Source organism: Acinonyx jubatus, chromosome A3, assembly GCF_027475565.1.
Source record: "Acinonyx jubatus isolate Ajub_Pintada_27869175 chromosome A3, VMU_Ajub_asm_v1.0, whole genome shotgun sequence".
Classification (NCBI taxonomy): Eukaryota; Metazoa; Chordata; class Mammalia; order Carnivora; family Felidae; genus Acinonyx; species Acinonyx jubatus.
Window position 1 is genome coordinate 130,896,260 of NC_069388.1, and position 18,280 is coordinate 130,914,539.

Below are 18,280 nucleotides of genomic sequence, written 5' to 3' on the forward strand. Positions count from 1 at the left end.
AGTATAATTTATTTATAATGAAATTCTCCAATTTTAAGTATACATGAGCATACATGAGTATGCAACCACTATCAAAAATGCGATTTTTTAAAAATTTTTTTTAACGTTTATTTATTTTTGAGACAGAGACACAGCATGAACGGGGGAGGGGCAGAGAGAGAAGGAGACACAGAATCGGAAGCAAGCTCCAGGCTCTGAGCCATCAGCCCAGAGCCCGACGCGGAGCTCGAACTCGCAGACCGCGAGATCGTGTCCTGAGCTGAAGTCGGACGCTTAACCGACTGAGCCACCCAGGCACCCCTCAAAAATGCGATTTAGAACATGGCAGTCAGTTCCCATCTCTAAGCCCCAAACCTCTAGCCATCACTGATCTGCTCTCACCACCATAGACTTGCATTTTCTAGGACTTTTCTAGGACTTCATATAAATACATACAGTGTGGAGTCACTTGTATCTGGCTTTTTTCACTTAGTAATGCTTTTGTGATTCATCTATGGTGTTGCATGTATCAGTAGTTCATGCCTATCAATTGCTGAGTAGTATTCCATTTACATATAGATTTTTCTTTATTTATCAACTGATGGACTTTTGGATCGTTTCCAGTTTGGGGGCTACTCTGAATAAATCTGCCAGGAGCCTTCATGTACAAATCTTTGTGGCAGACATATGTTTTCATTTCACTTGAAAAATACCCAAGAATAGAATTTCTGAGTCATATGGTAAGTGAATGTTTAACTTTGTAAGTAAATGCTAAAGTATTGCTTCACATTGTGGCCAAAACTCGGCCTTGTCAACATTTTAAGCGCTATCCATTTCAGTGGGTATGTAGTAGAATCTCCTTTTGGTTTAAATTGATATTTCCCTAATGATTAATGATGTTGAACATCTTTACATGTGCTTGTTTGGCATCTGTATTTTTGGATAAAATGTCTACTCAAATCTTTTGCCTACTTTTAATTATCTTGTCTCATTATTGAGTTGTGGGAATTCCTTTATACCTTGTGAGCACAAGTCCTTTATTTTATGTATGGTTTGCAAACATAGTCTCCCAGTGTGTGGTTTGCTTTTGCATTTTCCTAATTGTGCTTTCAAAAAACACACATCTTTGGGGCTCTTGGGTGGCTCAGTCAGTTGAACATCTGACTCTTGATTTCAGTGTAGGTCATGATCCCAGAGTTGTCGGATCAAGCCCTGCATGGGGATCCATGCTGAGTGTGGAGACTGCCTGGGATTCTCTCTCTTTCCCCCTCCTCCTCCTCCTCCTCCTCCTCCTCCTCCTGTGCTCCTCTCCCCTGCTTATGCATGCTCTCTCTCTCAAATATTTTTTTTAAAAGCACACATTTTTTATTTTGATGGTCCAAATTATTGATTTGTAAATGCGCCCTATTTAAACAATTGTTTTGCCTAATGATGATTAAGACTTTCTGTTATTTTTTCAAAATAAAGTCTCTAGTTTTAGTTCATTTTTGTGCATGTAGGCAACCAGTTATTCCAGCACCTTTTCTTGCAGACATTATCATTTTCCCTAATTTAATTGTCTTGGCATTTTTGCTAGAAAATCAGTTGACCATATTTTTGCAGGGGCCTATTTCTGGACCTTCTATTCTGTTCCATTGGTCTATATTATATATCAACCTTTACTTCAAGACCATACTATCTTGATTACTGTTAGCTTTACCGTAGGTCTTGAAAATAGATTGTGTAAGTCCTCCAACTTTTCTCTTTTTCAGTATTGTTTTGGCTATTCTATACACTTCCCATTTTCACATACATTGAAATTTTTTTTAAAGTTTATTTATTTTGAGAGAGAGAGAGAAAGCACAAGTGGGGGAAGGTCAGAGAGAGAGAGAGAGAGAATCCCAAGCAGGCTCTGCACTTTCTGTGCAGAGCCCCATGTGGGGCTCAAACTCACAAACCGTGATATCATGACCTGAGCCAAAGTCAGACGCTCAACTGACTGTCCACATTTTAAATTTTGCTTACTGAATTTTAAAACAACCCTGCTAATATTTTTCATGTGACTGTGTTTAATCTACAGGTCAATTTGTGGGAGAATTGGTATTGGTGGGAGGAGGGGGAAAATTGGCATTTTGACAATATTGGCTCTTCCAGTCCATGAATATGGTATATGTCACCATTTACATTCATCTTTAATTTCTCTCAGTAATGTTTTGTTGTTTTCAGAGTATGGTAATTGCAAATATTTGTTAAATTTATCCCTATTTCATAATTTTCTCTCTCTTTTTCTCTCTCTATGTAAGTGTGTGTGTGTGTGTGTGTGTGTGTGTGTGTGTGTGTGTGTTTGAGAAAGAGGGAGGGAGAATGGGAGGGAGTTTTCTCTATGTTTCCCAAAGTTGAGCAAAAGAAAATTGGCTAATTAAGGATTGTGGTTAACTGAATTCCAGTTAAGTAAGATTTTACTGTATTTGGCATTCACACTAACACCTCTGATTGTGTCACACCCGTGTTCAAAAACCTTCATTGGGAAATAATTATGGGATATGCTCAAAGAATGTAGTATCAATTTACAAAGGGAGAAATTGGAAACAACTGAGCAGGCTGATTAACTAGATGATGCTGTATTCTTACCACGCAACCATAAAAATGACATTATGCAACAGTGGTTTTCAGAATGGGGTCAGGGTGTCTTATAGGGTCAAATAGGCGTCAGGGCCTCCACTCATGTTCTGATCACAGTAGCCTTTTTTTTTTTTTTTTTAAGTTTTTTTTAAAGGTTTATTCATTTCTTCAGAGCCAGAGAGACAGAGCGTGAGCAGGGGAGGGGCAGAGAGAGAGAGAGACGCAGAATCTGAAACAGGCTCCAGGCTGCAAGCTGTCAGCACAGAGCCCGACGCGGGGCTCGAACCCACGAACTGTGAGATCACGACCTGAGCTGATGTCTGATGCCTAACCGACTGAGCCACCATTGTAGGTGCCCCTATAGTGTAACATTTTTTAAGGAGAATACAAATTCTTCAAGGCTCTCCACCATCTAACACTGAAGGTCTCTCTAGACTCTGCTACACTGCGACTCCACATAGAATCACCAGGTTAGCCTGAAGAATTAACTTCCCATTTCCTGAATACGCCCTGCCTTTTCCCGTCCCACGCCTTTTCCTCAGGCAAGTTCTTAGCACGGAATTCTCTAATCACACACCCTCACTTCCTACTGGAGTTCAACCTGTTCAAAATGTATGTGATAAAATATAAGGCAAAGAGAAAAACAATTCAAAACTATATCGAGAGCATGATTTCAACTAGTTAAAGAAAAAAATGGAAAGAAAGACCTGGAATGTGATTTACAGCAGCAGCACCTATGTATTAGGATTATTGATCTTTTGTTCATTTAGATTGGTGGGGTTTTTTTGCATTTTATTACACTTTCCAAATCTATAATGATTTATTCACATAGTAGAAAAGGAGAAAAAAATCCATACCCATTTTAAATGTGTATTTATTTTTGAGAGAGAGAGCATCAACAGGGGACAGACAGGGAGAGAGGGAGACAGAGGATCCGAAGCAGGCTCTGCACTGACAGCAGAGAGCCCCATGGGGGATCGAACTCACGAGCCATGAGATCAGACGTTTAACTGACTGAGCCCGCCATGCGCCCCGATACTCATTTTAAAACCTGTATCAAATGTTAGCACCTCCAAGAGCCTTTTATAAAGAATAACAATAAGGGGCGTCTGGGTGGCTCAGGTGGTCAAGCATCTGACTTGGGCTCAGGTCCTGATCTCATGGCTCGTGAGTTCAAGCCCCACGTCGGGCTCCGCGCTGACAGCTCAGAGCCTGGAGCCTGCTTCGGATTCTGTGTCTCCCTGTCTCTGCCCCTTCCCCGCTCTCACCCTGTCTCTGTCTCTCTCAAAAATAAATAAAGCATTTTCTTAAAAATTAAAAAAATAATACTAATATAGTTCTTAAACTCTCCGGCCTGTGCTTGGAGCATCACTTCACCTCTCTGAGCTTCTGATTCCTCCCAGGGCTCTAGCAACGATTAATGGAGACCATGTGACGATGCCCCGTCAACTATAAAGTGCTTTTCCGGTGTATGTCACATCGGATTCCCCTACGAGGCTGAGGCTCAGTCACCCCAAACTATCTACCAGAGGTGACACTCACCAAACGGCTATTGACTTAAATCTCCCAGCTGTTCCAAAAATCTCTTTGTATCCTGAAATGTCACCAGTAGACTGGGACTGGATAAAGGTCTGTCCTCCCGGGAGCCTATGATTTTCATCCAGATTTGATTTTCCGTTGCTGTTCCCCAGGACTCGGGGCCCTAATAAGCCATCTACCTCTGGGCTAGCAATCACTGGGCTCCAGCACAGCCTGAGGGTGCTCTTCTGTGTTATTAAAAACAGGAAATTACAGGCCAGAGCAACATTTACACGGAAGATGGCTCTGCAGCCATGGCCTTTATCAACTGGATGGGTTGTGGGAGAGACGGAGGGAAGCCACCTGAGCGGTCCAGTCCAGCTTCTCGTTCCTCAGAGGGTTCTCGAAGCCCCCAGAGAGAAGTGGCTTGCCAAGGGCACATCCTAGTTGGCAACAACTAGTTAGCACTGGAACTAGAGTTTACATGGCTGTTATTTGATTCGGCTGAGATTGCTCTAAGAAAGCGGGAATCCCCACTCTCCTCCACACCCCTCAGCACTAAGCAGAGCCTGGCCATCGCTGGTCCTCCATGAGTGTTCGGGAACACAGCATGAATCAGCACGTCTCTTTCCTTGACATCCAGCTACTGACCTCAGAAGAGATTCTTTCCGGACTAAGAAAGACCGAGCCATCCATTTAGGACCAGGGCTCTCTAAGCTCTGGAGTGATTTACAAACATTGGCCATCATGGTTCTATTACAGGTAGAAACAATCGTGGAAGTCGTAATGATGAGAACCAAGCGACAGACAGACCAAAGAAAGACCTGCTAAACAGAGAGAAGATTCCGGTCTTGCCAGAGCTTCCAGATTTTTAAAAAAAATTTTTTTTAATGTTTATTTATTTTTGACAGAGACAGAGCCTGAGCCGGGAAGGGGCAGAGAGAGAGGGAGACACAGAATCCGAAGCAGGCTCCAGGCTCTGAGCTGTCAGCACAGAGCCCGACGTGGGGCTCGAACTCACGGACCGTGAGATCATGACCTGAGCCGACGTCGGACGCTCAACCGGCTGAGCCACCCAGGCGCCCCCAGATTTTTTTTTTTAAAAACAAATCAGAAATTCTCACTTTTACAGAAGTCTCTGGACTTTAAGATGCTGACCTAAAATGTTTGAAGACAATCTGAGGCCAAACAAAATAATTTTGCACAAGGGGGCCCAGTGTGTCTGCTGCTTCCAGGAGGGACGCTCGCCTGGCCAACGGCGAAGGAGTCTGGGTTCTCGAGGCCTCTGTGGTTGGCGGGAAAGACCCTTGGAAGTCAAGCACTACTGGCCGAGTGACTAATTCATCTGTCTAAGGCTTCAGGTCCTGATGATGGAAAGCATAACACATACCTCGTGGATTTGTTGAGAGAATTAAATAAGATCGTACAGGAAAAAGTACTTTGTAAACAGGCAACATACCAAAAGTGAATGTACAAATAATAGTAATATGTAATATAATCTCTTTAAGCCACCAAGATTAGGTGGTCCTGAGTTTAAGGCACATAACCAACCGCAGGCATTAACTCCTTGAACTGCATTCGAGACCCTAACCGAGAATACTACAGAGGGTGAAGCATTTGTGTGCCCGGAATGAATACATCTAGATCACAGTCAGCACCTCTTGGAATGTTCATTCCAGCGGCAAGATGTGGGAGAAAATACAGAGTTGCAAACGAGAATTCCGCCCCAGTGTTGCCACCAGAGCCCCGTGTCCCTGGGTAAGTTCTTTCTTCGCTCTGGGCCTCAGTTTCTCCATCAACAATGTGAACACACTGGACCAGTTTCCTTCCAGCTCCAGGGTTCTTAGATTTTAACATCCCCATCAGCGCTTTTAAGGATTGGGATGCCTGGGTGGCTCAGTCAGTTAAGAGCCCCGCTCGATCTCAGCTCGGGTGTTGATCTCAAGGTCACGAGTTCAAGCCCGGGGTAGGAATCTGCACTGGGTGTGGAGCCTACTTAAAAGAAAAACAAAAGACTAAACAGGATCGAGGCAATAGATGCCAATGAGCTCCTTTCACGGACCATTCTGATATTTCTGGATTTCTGGGAGGGAAGGAAAGAGGAGTCCCTCTGACTCCTACCAGCTCAGCTTTCTGGTGCCCGAACCTTAACCTGCTTCGGGGGCTCTGCCTGCGGGGGCCCTGCCTGTGCCCCCCCTGCCTCTGTGACCTGGTGCTGTCACATCATAGCCAGATGTCAGGCAGGCCCTTAAGACCCACAAGGCCTATGTTCTAGAAACTTCTAAAAGTCTCAGATTCACAAACGCCAACAGAGTGGACAACTTCTCCTAACAACAGGTGCCAAACACTAGAGTTGAAGACATTCACAGGCACAGCTTAGCTACAGAGGCCTGGGAGCCCCACAGCCACGCCGGGGTCACGGCGGGTTTGGGCATCTGTCCCCAGCTCTGTGCTCAGCCACCCAATAGTGTGTCAGGAAAATGGCACAGTACCGCGTGTGGTGGCTTCGGGACAGCTCGCATGAAACAGAGACTCTGAAAGCGGGACATCGCAGGGGAGCCTTTGGGTTCTGAAGAGTGAGAGTCCACGTTCCCTGCAGCCGGGAAGCCTTTTTCAATATTTTTCACAGTATTTCCGTTACTTCCCACATCTTTGAACTCTTCCCTGGAAAACGCTGCAGATGACAAAAGACATTCTGGGGGTGCCTCACCAGCGCCATGTGAACGGGGCGGAGAGGCAACAAGTGAGCTTCTTGTCGCCGCACATGGAACCGAGAGCGCGGAACACGGGGAACAACGCAGCGGGCGCGACAGCCTGTCTTTTATTGGTGTCTGTGTCCCGCAGAAGAGGGAGATGCTTTGAGATGAAACGCCAGCCACCAGGCCTGGCTCTCTCACAGCTCAGTGCCTTCCGGTGTGACAAACACTTGTCACCTGCTTCTGTCCTCGCGACTGGGTGCAAAGTCCCTGGGGGAACCACCACGTGATCCTGGAGGGGGCTAAAAGTGGCTGGAATTACTGAGTAGCTGCTGGGTTCCCAGCGATGTTAGATGCTTTTCGTGTCAATGATGTCATCGTCATGCCACCTTAATTTGATGTCATCGTCCTGCCACCTTAAGAGGCCGGTTATGGTCATTCCTGCTTTTTGGGATGAGACAATTAACACTGGATAAGAGGAAGCAGCTTGCCCAACATCATACCACTAAGAAAATGGGCAATCCAGAATTTTGACGCATTTCTATGTGTCTCTGAAGCCTGGGAATGAGTGAAAAGGAAAGGGTCATTTTCTGTAAGTGTAGAGAAAACACTAGAAAGGAAACACCAACACGTTAACGATGCTTCTTTCTGGAGGGTGGGGCCACAGGAATTTTTTTGTGTATCCTTGTGCTTTTTCCCTCTTTACCTTTTCTCTTTCCTGGGCCTCAGGTGCAGAGGATGTGGCATTAATCCACTCCTCGGTCTGTGGTAGGCAGTCATCTGTAGTCTTTAAAATAGCCTCTCTAGGGGTGCCCGGGTGGCTCGGTCGGTTAAGCGTCCGACTTCGGCTCAGGTTATGATCTCGCGGTCTGTGGGTTCGAGCCCCGTGTCGGGCTCTGTGCTGACAGCTCGGAGCCTGGAGCCTGCTCCGGATTCTGTGTCTCCTTCTCTCTCTGGCCCTCCCCCTCTCGAGCTCTGTCTCTCTCTCTCTTTCAAAAATAAATAAACATTCAAAAAACTTTCTAAATAGCCTCTCTAGCATCATTTAGGATTCGAAATAAGTCAGAGAAAGCAAACACCACATGACTTCACTCATATGTGGGATTTAGGAAACAAAACAAATGATCAAAGGGAAAAGAAACAGAGAGAGAGGCAAATCAAGAAACAGATCTTAACTATAGAGAAGAATCCCTCAACCAGAGGGGAGGGGGTGGGGGATGGGTGAAATAGGTGGTGAGGACTAAGGAGGGCACTTGTCATCGTGATCACCGGGTGTACTGGATGTAGGTGTTGAATCCCTATATTATACACCTGAAGCTAATATTACACTGTATGTTAACTAACTGGGATTTAAATAAAAACTTTAAAAAAAAAAACCACTTGGGGCGCCTGGGTGGCTCAGTCGGTTGAGCGTCCGACTTCGGCTCAGGTCATGATCTCACAGTCCGTGAGTTCGAGCCCCGCGTCGGGCTCTGGGCTGATGGCTCAGAGCCTGGAGCCTGCTTCCGATTCTGTGTCTCCCTCTCTCTCTGCCCCTCCCCCGTTCATGCTCTGTCTCTCTCTGTCTCAAAAATAAATAAACGTTAAAAAAAAAATTAAAAAAAAAACCACTAAAACTAATTAATTCCCTTTTTCCTCATTTCCTACTGTTGCATGTTAGATGCTATCACTTTGTGCTCTTGTCAGATGTGTGCTGTTTTGAAGCACCTGGTGGCTCAGTTGGTTGAGCGTCCGACGTCGGCTCAGGTCATGGTCTTGAAGGTTGTGCGTTCGGACCCCGCATGGGGCTTTCTGCTATCAGCACAGAGCCTGCTTTGGTTCCTCTCTCTGCCCCTCCTCCACTCTCTCTCTCTCTCTCTCCCTCTCCCTCTCTCAGAAATAAATAAACATTGGGGCACCTGGGTGGCTCAATCAGTTAAGCATCCGACTTTGGCTCAGGTCATGATCTCACAGTTCATAGGTTCAAGCCCCGCATCAGGCTCTGTGCTGACAGCTCAGAGCCTGGAGCCTGCTTCGGATTCTGTGTCTCCCTCTCTCTGCCCCTCCCCTGTTCGTGCTTTCTCTCTCTCTCTCTCTCTCAAAAATAAATAAACATTAAATAATAATAAATAAACATTAAAAATTTTCTAAATGTGCTGTTTGTGTATATTTAACTTACCTAAGTGGGATCAGCAAAAAAAAAATAAATAAAAAATAAAAAAAAAATAAATAAAAAAAATCTCATTTTGCTTATTATGCTTGAAAATACTCCGCATACAAAATTGTTTTTATTATAGAAATGTTTAGACTTTTACAAGTAGAATAATATAGCCCCGTACATGTCCATCACCCAGCTTCAGCGATTGCCAATACATGACCAATCCTATCTGTACCTCCTCCCACTTCTTAAACCCTCTAGATTATTTTGAACCAAATCACAGACATACTATTTCATCCCGGACATATCCCAGGCATAATATTTCAGTATGTGTCTTTAAAAGATAACTGCGTTTTAGAACAAAAACAAACTCTATACTATTGTGACACAGAAACAAAATAAAAAGCGATTCCTTAACATTATTAAAAAGCTAGTCAATGTACATAGTTCCCTGATTGACTTGAAATTTTTTTCTTTGTTAAATTGTTATTAAAGATTCCTACATTGTGATTATTTGCTATATTTTGTCGTCTCGTCTCACCTATTGCTGTCTCCTCTATTTTATTTTCCTTGTAATTTTTTGTGGAAGAAACCAGATCTTGTCAAATTTCCCACACTCTGGATTCTGCTAATTGCCTCCTGTGGTATTGGTTCACATGTCCCTCTGTCCCTTGGATTTCCTGCAAATTGCTGATTCGATCTAAAAGTTTTACAGACTCGGGGTTGTTTTGCTTTGTTAGTTTGGGGAAGACCATTTGGAGGTACACATACCTGGTTCTCTCTCCTTTGCGGTGTTATCAGCCATGATGGCCATTGCCCAGATCCGTTAATTCGTAAGAGTTGCAAAATACTGGGAGTATTAATTAGTCTTCTCAGGCTGCCATAATAGAATACCACAAACTGGGTCGCTTAAACAACTAAAATGTATTTTCTAAGGTTCTGGAGACTGGAAGTCCAAGAGCAAGGTCCTGGCAAGGCTGGTTTCCAGTGAGACCTCTCTCCTTCGCTTATAGATGGCAGTTTTCTCACTGCGTCCCAGCACAGCCCTCCCTCTCTGGGCATGATAAAAGAAAATTGGCTGGCGTCTCTTCCTCTCCTTGTTAGATGAGGGCCTCCCCTTGATGCCCTCATCTAACCTTAACGACCTCCCTTGAGGCCCTATCTCCGCACGGGGGGATAGGGCTCCAACATGTGAATTTGGGGGCAGGCAAAATTCAGGCCACAACACAGATATTTTCATTTCTATCATTCCTTGTTCGTTTATTCGTTGGAATATGTATGTAAACAGAAACTTTCCTTCGTCACCTATTTGCTTTAACTCTGAGGTACGATTCATACCAGAAAAGCGGGAAACATACTTACTTCTCCTTATGTATCCACTTTCAGAATAATGCAGCGGTCCCCTAGTATCGTCTAAGGAGTAACCAATGCTGTTTTTGCTTCTTTGTTCTTTTGGTATCGTTGCAAACTCATGAACATAAACACATCTGATTGTTTTCGTTAGTTGCAGTTATCAACCTTATTAATGCTCAGATTGCCTGATCTTTGGCCTGTAGAGGCGTCTTCAGGTTGGATGCTGTCCTTTAACATGACTGATTTCTTGAATTGCTTCCTTGTGAATCTGGTCTGACCTAGCTAGACCTGAAATCAATCATGAGCTTCCCCGTGGAAGGCACCACAAACGAGGCCACAAAGAACATCCTTGTCCATGTGGAGGGGTGGAATAGCTGGGTCATATACTGGATTAATCTCATTTACAGTTAGGTTAAGGGGGAGCGCCTGGGTGGCTTAGTCAGTGGAGCGGCAGACTTGGGCTCAGGTCGTGGACTTCGGCTCAGGTCATGATCTCACGATTCGCGGGTTCGAGCCCCGCATCAGGCTCTGTGCTGACAGCTCAGAGCCTGGAGCCTGCTTTGGATTCTGTGTCTCCCTCTCTCTCTGCCCCTCTCCCACTTGTGCACTGTCTCTGCCTCAAAAATAAACATAAAAAAAAAAGAAATCTTAGAATTATTAGGTCAAGGAATTCAATTAAAAATTTCCAGATCACTCCAGAGGATGGCTGCACAAATTCACACTCTCACCACGCAGAATAAGGGCCTTTCCCCACTTCCTGCCCCTTCCTGGCACCTGGTTTATTCAGCCCGGTGGTGTGGGAAACCAACATTTTGTTGTTCTGGTTTCCTTTTCTCTGATTACTGATGAATTTAGCAGAGTACGTTTGCCTGCCTTTCTGGGTTCTTTCTTGTAAAATGCCAGGCTCTCCTTAGAAAAGATTATATGGCATTAGGTAAGAATCGGTTTTTTTCTCTGTATGAGGAGCCAATTTTCCCAATCCATTTACCTACATAGATAGATAGATAGATAGATAGATAGATAGATAGATACTCTTTTCCCTATTGATAATGATGCCAAATTCTTCTTTTAAGTTGCTAAATATTCAGGGGTCTATCTGCCCCGTTCTTTTGCCTTGGTCTGTTGGTCTGTTTAGTGCTATTTTTATTAAAATGGCTTTAGGGGCGCCTGGGTGGCTCAGTCGGTTAAGCCTCCGACTTCAGCTCAGGTCACGATCTCATGGTCCGTGAGTTTGAGCCCCGCGTCGGGCTCTGGGCTGACGGCTCAGAGCCTGGAGCCTGCTTCCGATTCTGTGTCTCCCTCTCTCTCTCTGCCCCTCCCCCGTTCATGCTCTGTCTCTGTCTGTCTCAAAAATAAATAAACGTTAAAAAATAAAATAAAATGGCTTTAGAGTTGTCTTAATTTCTGGTAGGGTCAATCTTTCCTTTCAGTTTTAAAAGTTAACTTAGCTGTTCCAGGAGCTTTTATACTTCTAGGTAAATTGTAAAGTAAATTTATAAGCTGCTGTAAAAAAAAAAAAAAAATCTCGTTCTCTTAACCCGGAAATGTTTCTCAGCTTTTATCTTTCATGACACCAACATATTTGAAGGATACAGACCTGCTATTTTTGAGAATGTCTCTCAATTTGCATTTGTGGGATCGTTTCCTCAAGATTTGACTCAGATTACATTAGTTTGGCAAGAATGCTGCCTGACTGACATTGCGTTCTCCAGGCCTTACATCAGGCGGCACGTCACGTCAGACCGTCCTGCTGTATTCATGTTTGCTTCAAGCACTTGGTGAAGGTGGTGCCCTCCAGATTTCTCCATGGCCAAGATCATGGTGTTTGTCTCTTTGTAATTACTGAGTAATCTCTGGGGAGATACTTTGAGACTGCAAATATCTGGTCTCCAACACTCTTTCACTCCATGGTTTTAGAATCCTTGTTCAAATCAGTTATTCAGTGATGGCTGTGAAATGTTTCTTTTCGAGCTCCCGCGTGTCTGCATCTGTCGTCTTTCTGCTGCAAAGAAAAGCTTTCCCATCTCCCCCAACTTACGTGGATGTTTCATTTTTTTAGAACTCGTGCGTTCTTGTTGATTCGATGTGCCATCATCCATGGCTGTCGTCATCCTTCTTGAAGCTCAAGTTGTCCCAGGTTTGGCCAGGGACATCCTCTCCAAGCGGACGTGCTCACTGAGCTTTTGACATGTCCCCACCATTTGTACATCACTTCCTTTACTCTCAGGCGTAGCAAAAAGCTCCAGTCTCATCTTGTACTTTTCCTTTCTCGGCCCTGAAATCACCTACTTCCCCAAGAAATCCTGGTCCCTTTTAATGGAGAATGGTATTTAAGAACCAAGATCTGGACGTTGTGGGGCTTGGTGCTGCTGAGGTGACATAGAAGTTGAGCGTGGAAATGGATTTTTTTTTCTTGAAGCGTAAGCTCATTCTAACACTTCTACACAATGCCATGAAGTTTTTCACCACTGTTAGGGGTTTATTTCCCCCCAAAAGATGCTTGAAGTGCCGAACCCCAGTAGTGAATATGACGTTAGTTAGAAAGAGCCTCTTTGCAGATGATCAAGTTAGTGTGAAGTCACTAGGGTGGGCCCTAATCCAATATGGCTGGCGCCCTTATATAAAGGGGAAATGTCAACACAGACACAGAGAGAATACCGTGTGAAGAAAGGAATGCTTCCACAAGCCAAGGAATGTCACAATTGCCAGTGCACCACCAGAAGCTGGGCTAGAGACCCGGAATAGTCTCCTGCTCTCAGCCCTCAGAAGGAACCAACCCAAGCTTGATCTTGGACTTCCAGCCTCCAGAACTGTGAAACAGTAGATGTGTACTGTTTAAGCCCCTCAGTCTGTGGTACTTCGTTCGTGCCTGGGAAACAACCCACTGACCTTTCTCCAGTACTTACTTATGTCTCTCTTCTCTCACAGTGAAAACTGGCTCCTAATATCAACATATGGACCCATTTTCTCCGTCTTAAGATACACAGAACTTGTTTCAAAATCATTCCACTCATGTCTCTACCAGCCACAAAATTATTAAGTAAAGTTCAAGATTTTCTTTTTTCCACTTCCTTTTGTGTTTAGACTGAGGATATAAAGTACTGCGTTCAAAGTTATTTGAATTAGTTATTTTTCATGTGTGGTTGTGTTATCCATTTGATACATAGTTTAGTTTTGTCGTTTAGGCTTTATTCAATTTTACAGATGACCTCCCCATTCATACTGACTAGACTTTATTTACTGAACATGTTACACGTGAACAAGGTTCCAAAGTTTGTCAAAACTATGCAAAAAAAGATGCAATCAGAGAAATACCATTCTCTCTCCTTTCCCTTTTAATCTGTTCTCACCGACTCCTTTAGGTTGTTTTCTTAGTTTCTAGTTTACCTCTCCCGTGTTTCTTTTTTGCAAAAATAAGCAGATTTATGTATATCGTCTCGTTTCTCTTACACAAAAGATAGCATGTCGTATATACCCTTTATTTTTTTTCTACTTAATATATTTTGGAAATCATTCCATAACAATTTTTAGGGCTCTTTCACAATTTTTTACAGCTGCCTACCACCCCCCATTTTATGGGTGTACCCCTTCTAATTCATGCAGTCTCAGATTATGGGCATTGGGGCAGTTTCCAATAATTTGCTGTTACGTATAATATTACAATGAATATCCACGTACATACATATTTTCATGGTGTTGGAAACACATATTCGGGATAAATTCCTGGAAGTGGGATTGCTAGGGCAAGGGTTGGGCTAGGGGAATGCGTGTCTAATTTAGTCTGGTTTTGTCAAGTCCCCGTAGGGTTTTACCGTTGGATTTCCACTCGCAAGGTACAAGAATGCCAACTCTTCCACAGCCTCTCCAATATGGTGTGTTGTCAAGCTTTGGAATTTTTGCCAATCTGATGGGTGACGGTGCTATCTTAGTGTTGTCACCATTTGTATTTCTCTATGAGTGACCATGTTTTTCATACGTTTCCGGGCCATTTTCTTTCATTGTGAATTATATGTTTGTGGTCTTTTGGCCCAGGTCCCTATTGGAATTTTGGTCTGTCTTCCAAGTGTTAAAGAGTTCTTCAAATATCAATCATATCAGTCTTTTATCTTTCATGTATATTACAAATATTTTCCCTCAGCATGTCATGTCGACATTGAAAAGCTTCTTTTCTTTCTTTTTTAACTTTTATGTAGTTGGATTTCTGTTTTTAGTGTTGTCTATTTATTTATTTTTTATTTTAAAGAGAGTGTGCATGAGCTGAGGAGAGGGGCAAAGGGAGAGAGAGAGAGAGAGAGAGAGAGAGAGAGAGAGAGAGAGAGAGTCTTAAGCAGGTTCCATGCTCAGCACTGAGCCAACACGGGGCTTGAACCCACAACCCTGGGATCATGACCTGAGCTAAAACCAAGAGTCAGACTCTGAACCAACTGAGCCACCCAGGCGCCCTAGATTTATCAGTTTTTAAAACTACATCTGGATTATGTTTGAAGTGTTCAATGGCTAAGCATTAACAGCATCCCAGTTAAAGCCTTCACCAACAGAACACCAGCCTCACTAGATTTTGTCAAATGCCGGTAATTCTGGACTGAGCTAATCTGCTCCTCTTTCTGAAACTATTACGGCAAATAACAGTAAGACTTCTTCTTATAAAGGCAGATATATATACATGTATATATATATATGCATAGATATATATACATGTGTATATGTGTATATACCATCAGTCTCAGAGCTAGACAGACACAGTTCTGAGCTGGCTGTCATGATTTATCACAGAACCTTGTGTACCTGACTTCATCTCACTGAGCCACAAGATGGTCCCTCGCTCTGAGTTCAAACTGTAGCCACCTTCCAGTTTCAGTAAAGGGATCTGGGACAGGGCAGAGCTGAATGCTAATACCAGACCAGCCGGTCAACATGCCGTCCCTGTGAATGAAGCAGGAGATGGCCTTGAGCACCAGAGAAAAGTCCCACGGTCAAAGGAAACTGATTTTACTGGTTATTACAATGGGCCTATTTCTCAGATATAATTTGAGGCACTTCAGAAGGCTTTCCCCCCCCCCCCCCCCACATACTTGGCCATCTTCAAATATGGGCCTGCCTTTCTGCCTGAAATTCACGATGGGTCACTGCTTTGGACTAGGACACTGAATCCGGGAGGTTAAAACCCCTACAGTCACCAGATAGTGCTGTGTGCACACACGTCACCTGCTAATACAATACGGGGGCGCCTGGAAGGCTCAGTCAATTAAGCGCTGGACTTTGGCTCAGGTCATGACCTCACAGTTTGTGAGTTCAAGCCCCGCAGCCGGCTCTGTGCTGACAACTCCGAGCCTGGAGCCTGCTTCAGATTGTGTCTCCCTCTCTCTCTGCCCCTTCTCAGCTCACACTCTGTCTCTCTCCCTCCCTCAAAAATAAATAAATGTTAACCAAAAAAAAATTTTTTTTTTTTACAATGGCACAGACTGACTGGCGGGCTTATCCGCTCTCTCTTAGCAGAGTTTTGAAAGAATGGGACATAAGGAGGATACACCTTGATAGGAAGACGGAGCCTGGGCTCAGGGCTGGTACAGGGCATTGATCTGGGAGGACGTGTCCTTGGGTGGCCATCCAGAAAAGGATGTGGAGCTAGATAGTGAAGGCACCGGGCAGACCAAAGGCTTCCGAAAAAGGGGCAGTGGTAGAGTCTCTACTAACTTCCTCTCTGCCCAGGGCCCTAGTTCAGAACACGGCCTCTTCCCTAGTCACCTACCTGCCTTTTGTTTCCATCCTTCCCTCACACGTAGCCTTTCCGTGGCTCCCTGTGTCTTCTGAGTCCTGAACAAACACCTCATCCTGGCTTTTAAGGCTTGACTCTTCAGAAACCTGTCCCTCCAGTTTCGCCCACAGACCTACCCGTATTCTCTGAACAACAATATTGGGGCGTGTGAAATGACAAGAACGAGGTACCGTGACAACCGGAGAACCGTGATTTAAAACTAAGACCCTTCCCACAAATCCAGGCTCGGGCCCAGCAGGGCTGGGGGCTGTCTGCAAGACGCACTTTCTCACCTGCCGGGGCTCACAGGGCTCCCTCCGCTTTAATGGCTCCTTCCACATCCCGGGCTTCACTGAGCCCTGCGCGTTCTGGAAGGCTCCAGGAGACCCCAGTCTCCTCGTGGAATTCCAGTGGGCTCGATTGGCCGTGGGGGAGGTGTGCGGGCGCCACCTCGTGGCCGCGAGCCCTCATTGCACCAAATGTAGACCCTTGACCCACCAATGGGCTGATCCTAAAGGTTGGCGGCCCAGGACCTTGGGTGGGAAGACCCACGCTGCCAGCCCGCCTGTCCCGACACCCCACCCCTGCCAGGACAGCCCACTGGGGGGTGCCCAGGGCCTCCTTCCAGGCAAAGACGGTTTTCGCCCTTGGAAGGGAAAGGTCCCGGTTGTCCTGTTCCTACATTGTTATGTATGACTCTCCCTCCTCTTTCTCCCCATAGGGTCTCACTAACTCTGAGGCCACCCAGTGGAGCTGGGCAGAACGCTGCCCTGCTGGGATGCAGTGTGGTGTGGCGGATGAGGGTGAGCTTGGGGGCCACGGAGGCCTGAGGTGACCAGCTCTGCCATCGTGGGCACACCGCTTGACCTCTTGGGGCCTCGGGTTTTCATCTTTTTAAAAAAGGAGATAATTGGGGCGCCTGGGTGGCTCCGTCGGTTGAGCGTCCGGCTTCACCTCAGGTCATGATCTCACGGTCCGTGAGTTCGAGCCCCGCGTCGGGCTCTGTGCTGACGGCTCGGAGCCTGGAGCCTGCTTCCGATTCTGTGTCTCCCCCTCTCTCTGCCCCTCCCCTGCTCATGCTCTGTCTCTCTCTCAAAAATAAATAAAAACATTTTAAAAAATAATTTGAAAGAAGAAGATAATTATGTATGCCCTAAGAATTGGGGATATGGATGTAAACTCTGGGCGCCTAATAGTTGCAAAAAATGGCAGCTGTTAACACTATGAACTTGAATGGCAGCCTTGCACCTTCTCCAAGGGGGCACCGCCCTCCGTGGGCGCCCTCATCACTGATGTGGTCGCCGCCCTTCCCAGCCGGGGAGATAGGGAGATAGTCAGCAGCAGGTACAAGGGCACCTTCCACAGCGCCAGGCACCCGTTTGTGTCAGAGGCACGTCCCGCCACGGGAGCTGTTAGACCAGCACCAAACGGATGAGAAGTTCGCCTGCGGGTCTCCTAAGAGATGGTCAGTGAGTGCGGAAGTGGGGCGGCCGGGACTCCCCAGGAGGACTTGCGTGTTGAGGTGCCACCCAAGGGACCAGGGCACTGTACCGCCACTGGGAGACAACTCCAGGAGATCCCCCTGCATCCATGGAGTTCACCAGCTGGAGTCCACGAAGATTGGCCGGAAGGGCTCACGGGTCTGCGTGGGCTCCAGGCAAAAGTGACCGGGGATTCGTTCCAGAACAGTCTGGAAAAAAAAGGAGACCTACTTCCAGTCTGCTCTCCGCATCTCTCCAAAGAGCCTTCTGCCTCCATCTGGAAGAGGAGGCAGTGTAGGGGGGTGGGGGGGACAGAAACCTACTGGGCCACAGGGCTCTCCAGACTCAAAGGCCATAGTATTTTTACCACAGGGTTCACTGGGATGGCTGGGCCAAGCCAGGTCTCTGGAGAAAGGGGGTCCCCGGGCGTGTGAGGCCACACGCCACCTTCGTCGTGGTACCTTTGCCATGGCACCCAGACATTCCCAGGAAGCCTCGACAGGCCCCTGGGCTGTGGCTTCAGACGCATCCTCGGGGCAGAGAGCACAGTCTTTCCTACCAGGAGGAGGGCCACACGTGGCCGGCCTCCCTGGGGACGCTGCCCTCAGACTAAGGCCACTGGGAGACACCACAGCATGTGCCAGCTGCCTTGCCAAGCACCAGGCCTGCCAGATACCCTTTTCTGTGGGATCATTTCCAGAACCTTCCACGGGGCAAGAGTGAGGCCTCGTCTAGCCAGTAGCCATGGCAGCGTTGGGGG

At 45.9% G+C, this 18,280-nt stretch overlaps 1 protein-coding gene across 1 annotated transcript in view; it reads right to left on the reverse strand.

Moving 5' to 3' along the window:
• The window catches only part of TAF1B (TATA-box binding protein associated factor, RNA polymerase I subunit B), a 100,605-nt gene extending 84,213 nt beyond the window's left edge, over positions 1 to 16,392 (reverse strand). The window contains exon 1 of the mRNA XM_053201257.1: positions 16,333 to 16,392. Coding sequence (XP_053057232.1) covers positions 16,333 to 16,380 — 48 coding nt within the window. The 5' untranslated portion in view covers positions 16,381 to 16,392. The remainder of the gene's footprint in view (positions 1 to 16,332) is intronic.
• Between the last annotated feature and the right edge of the window lie 1,888 nt (positions 16,393 to 18,280).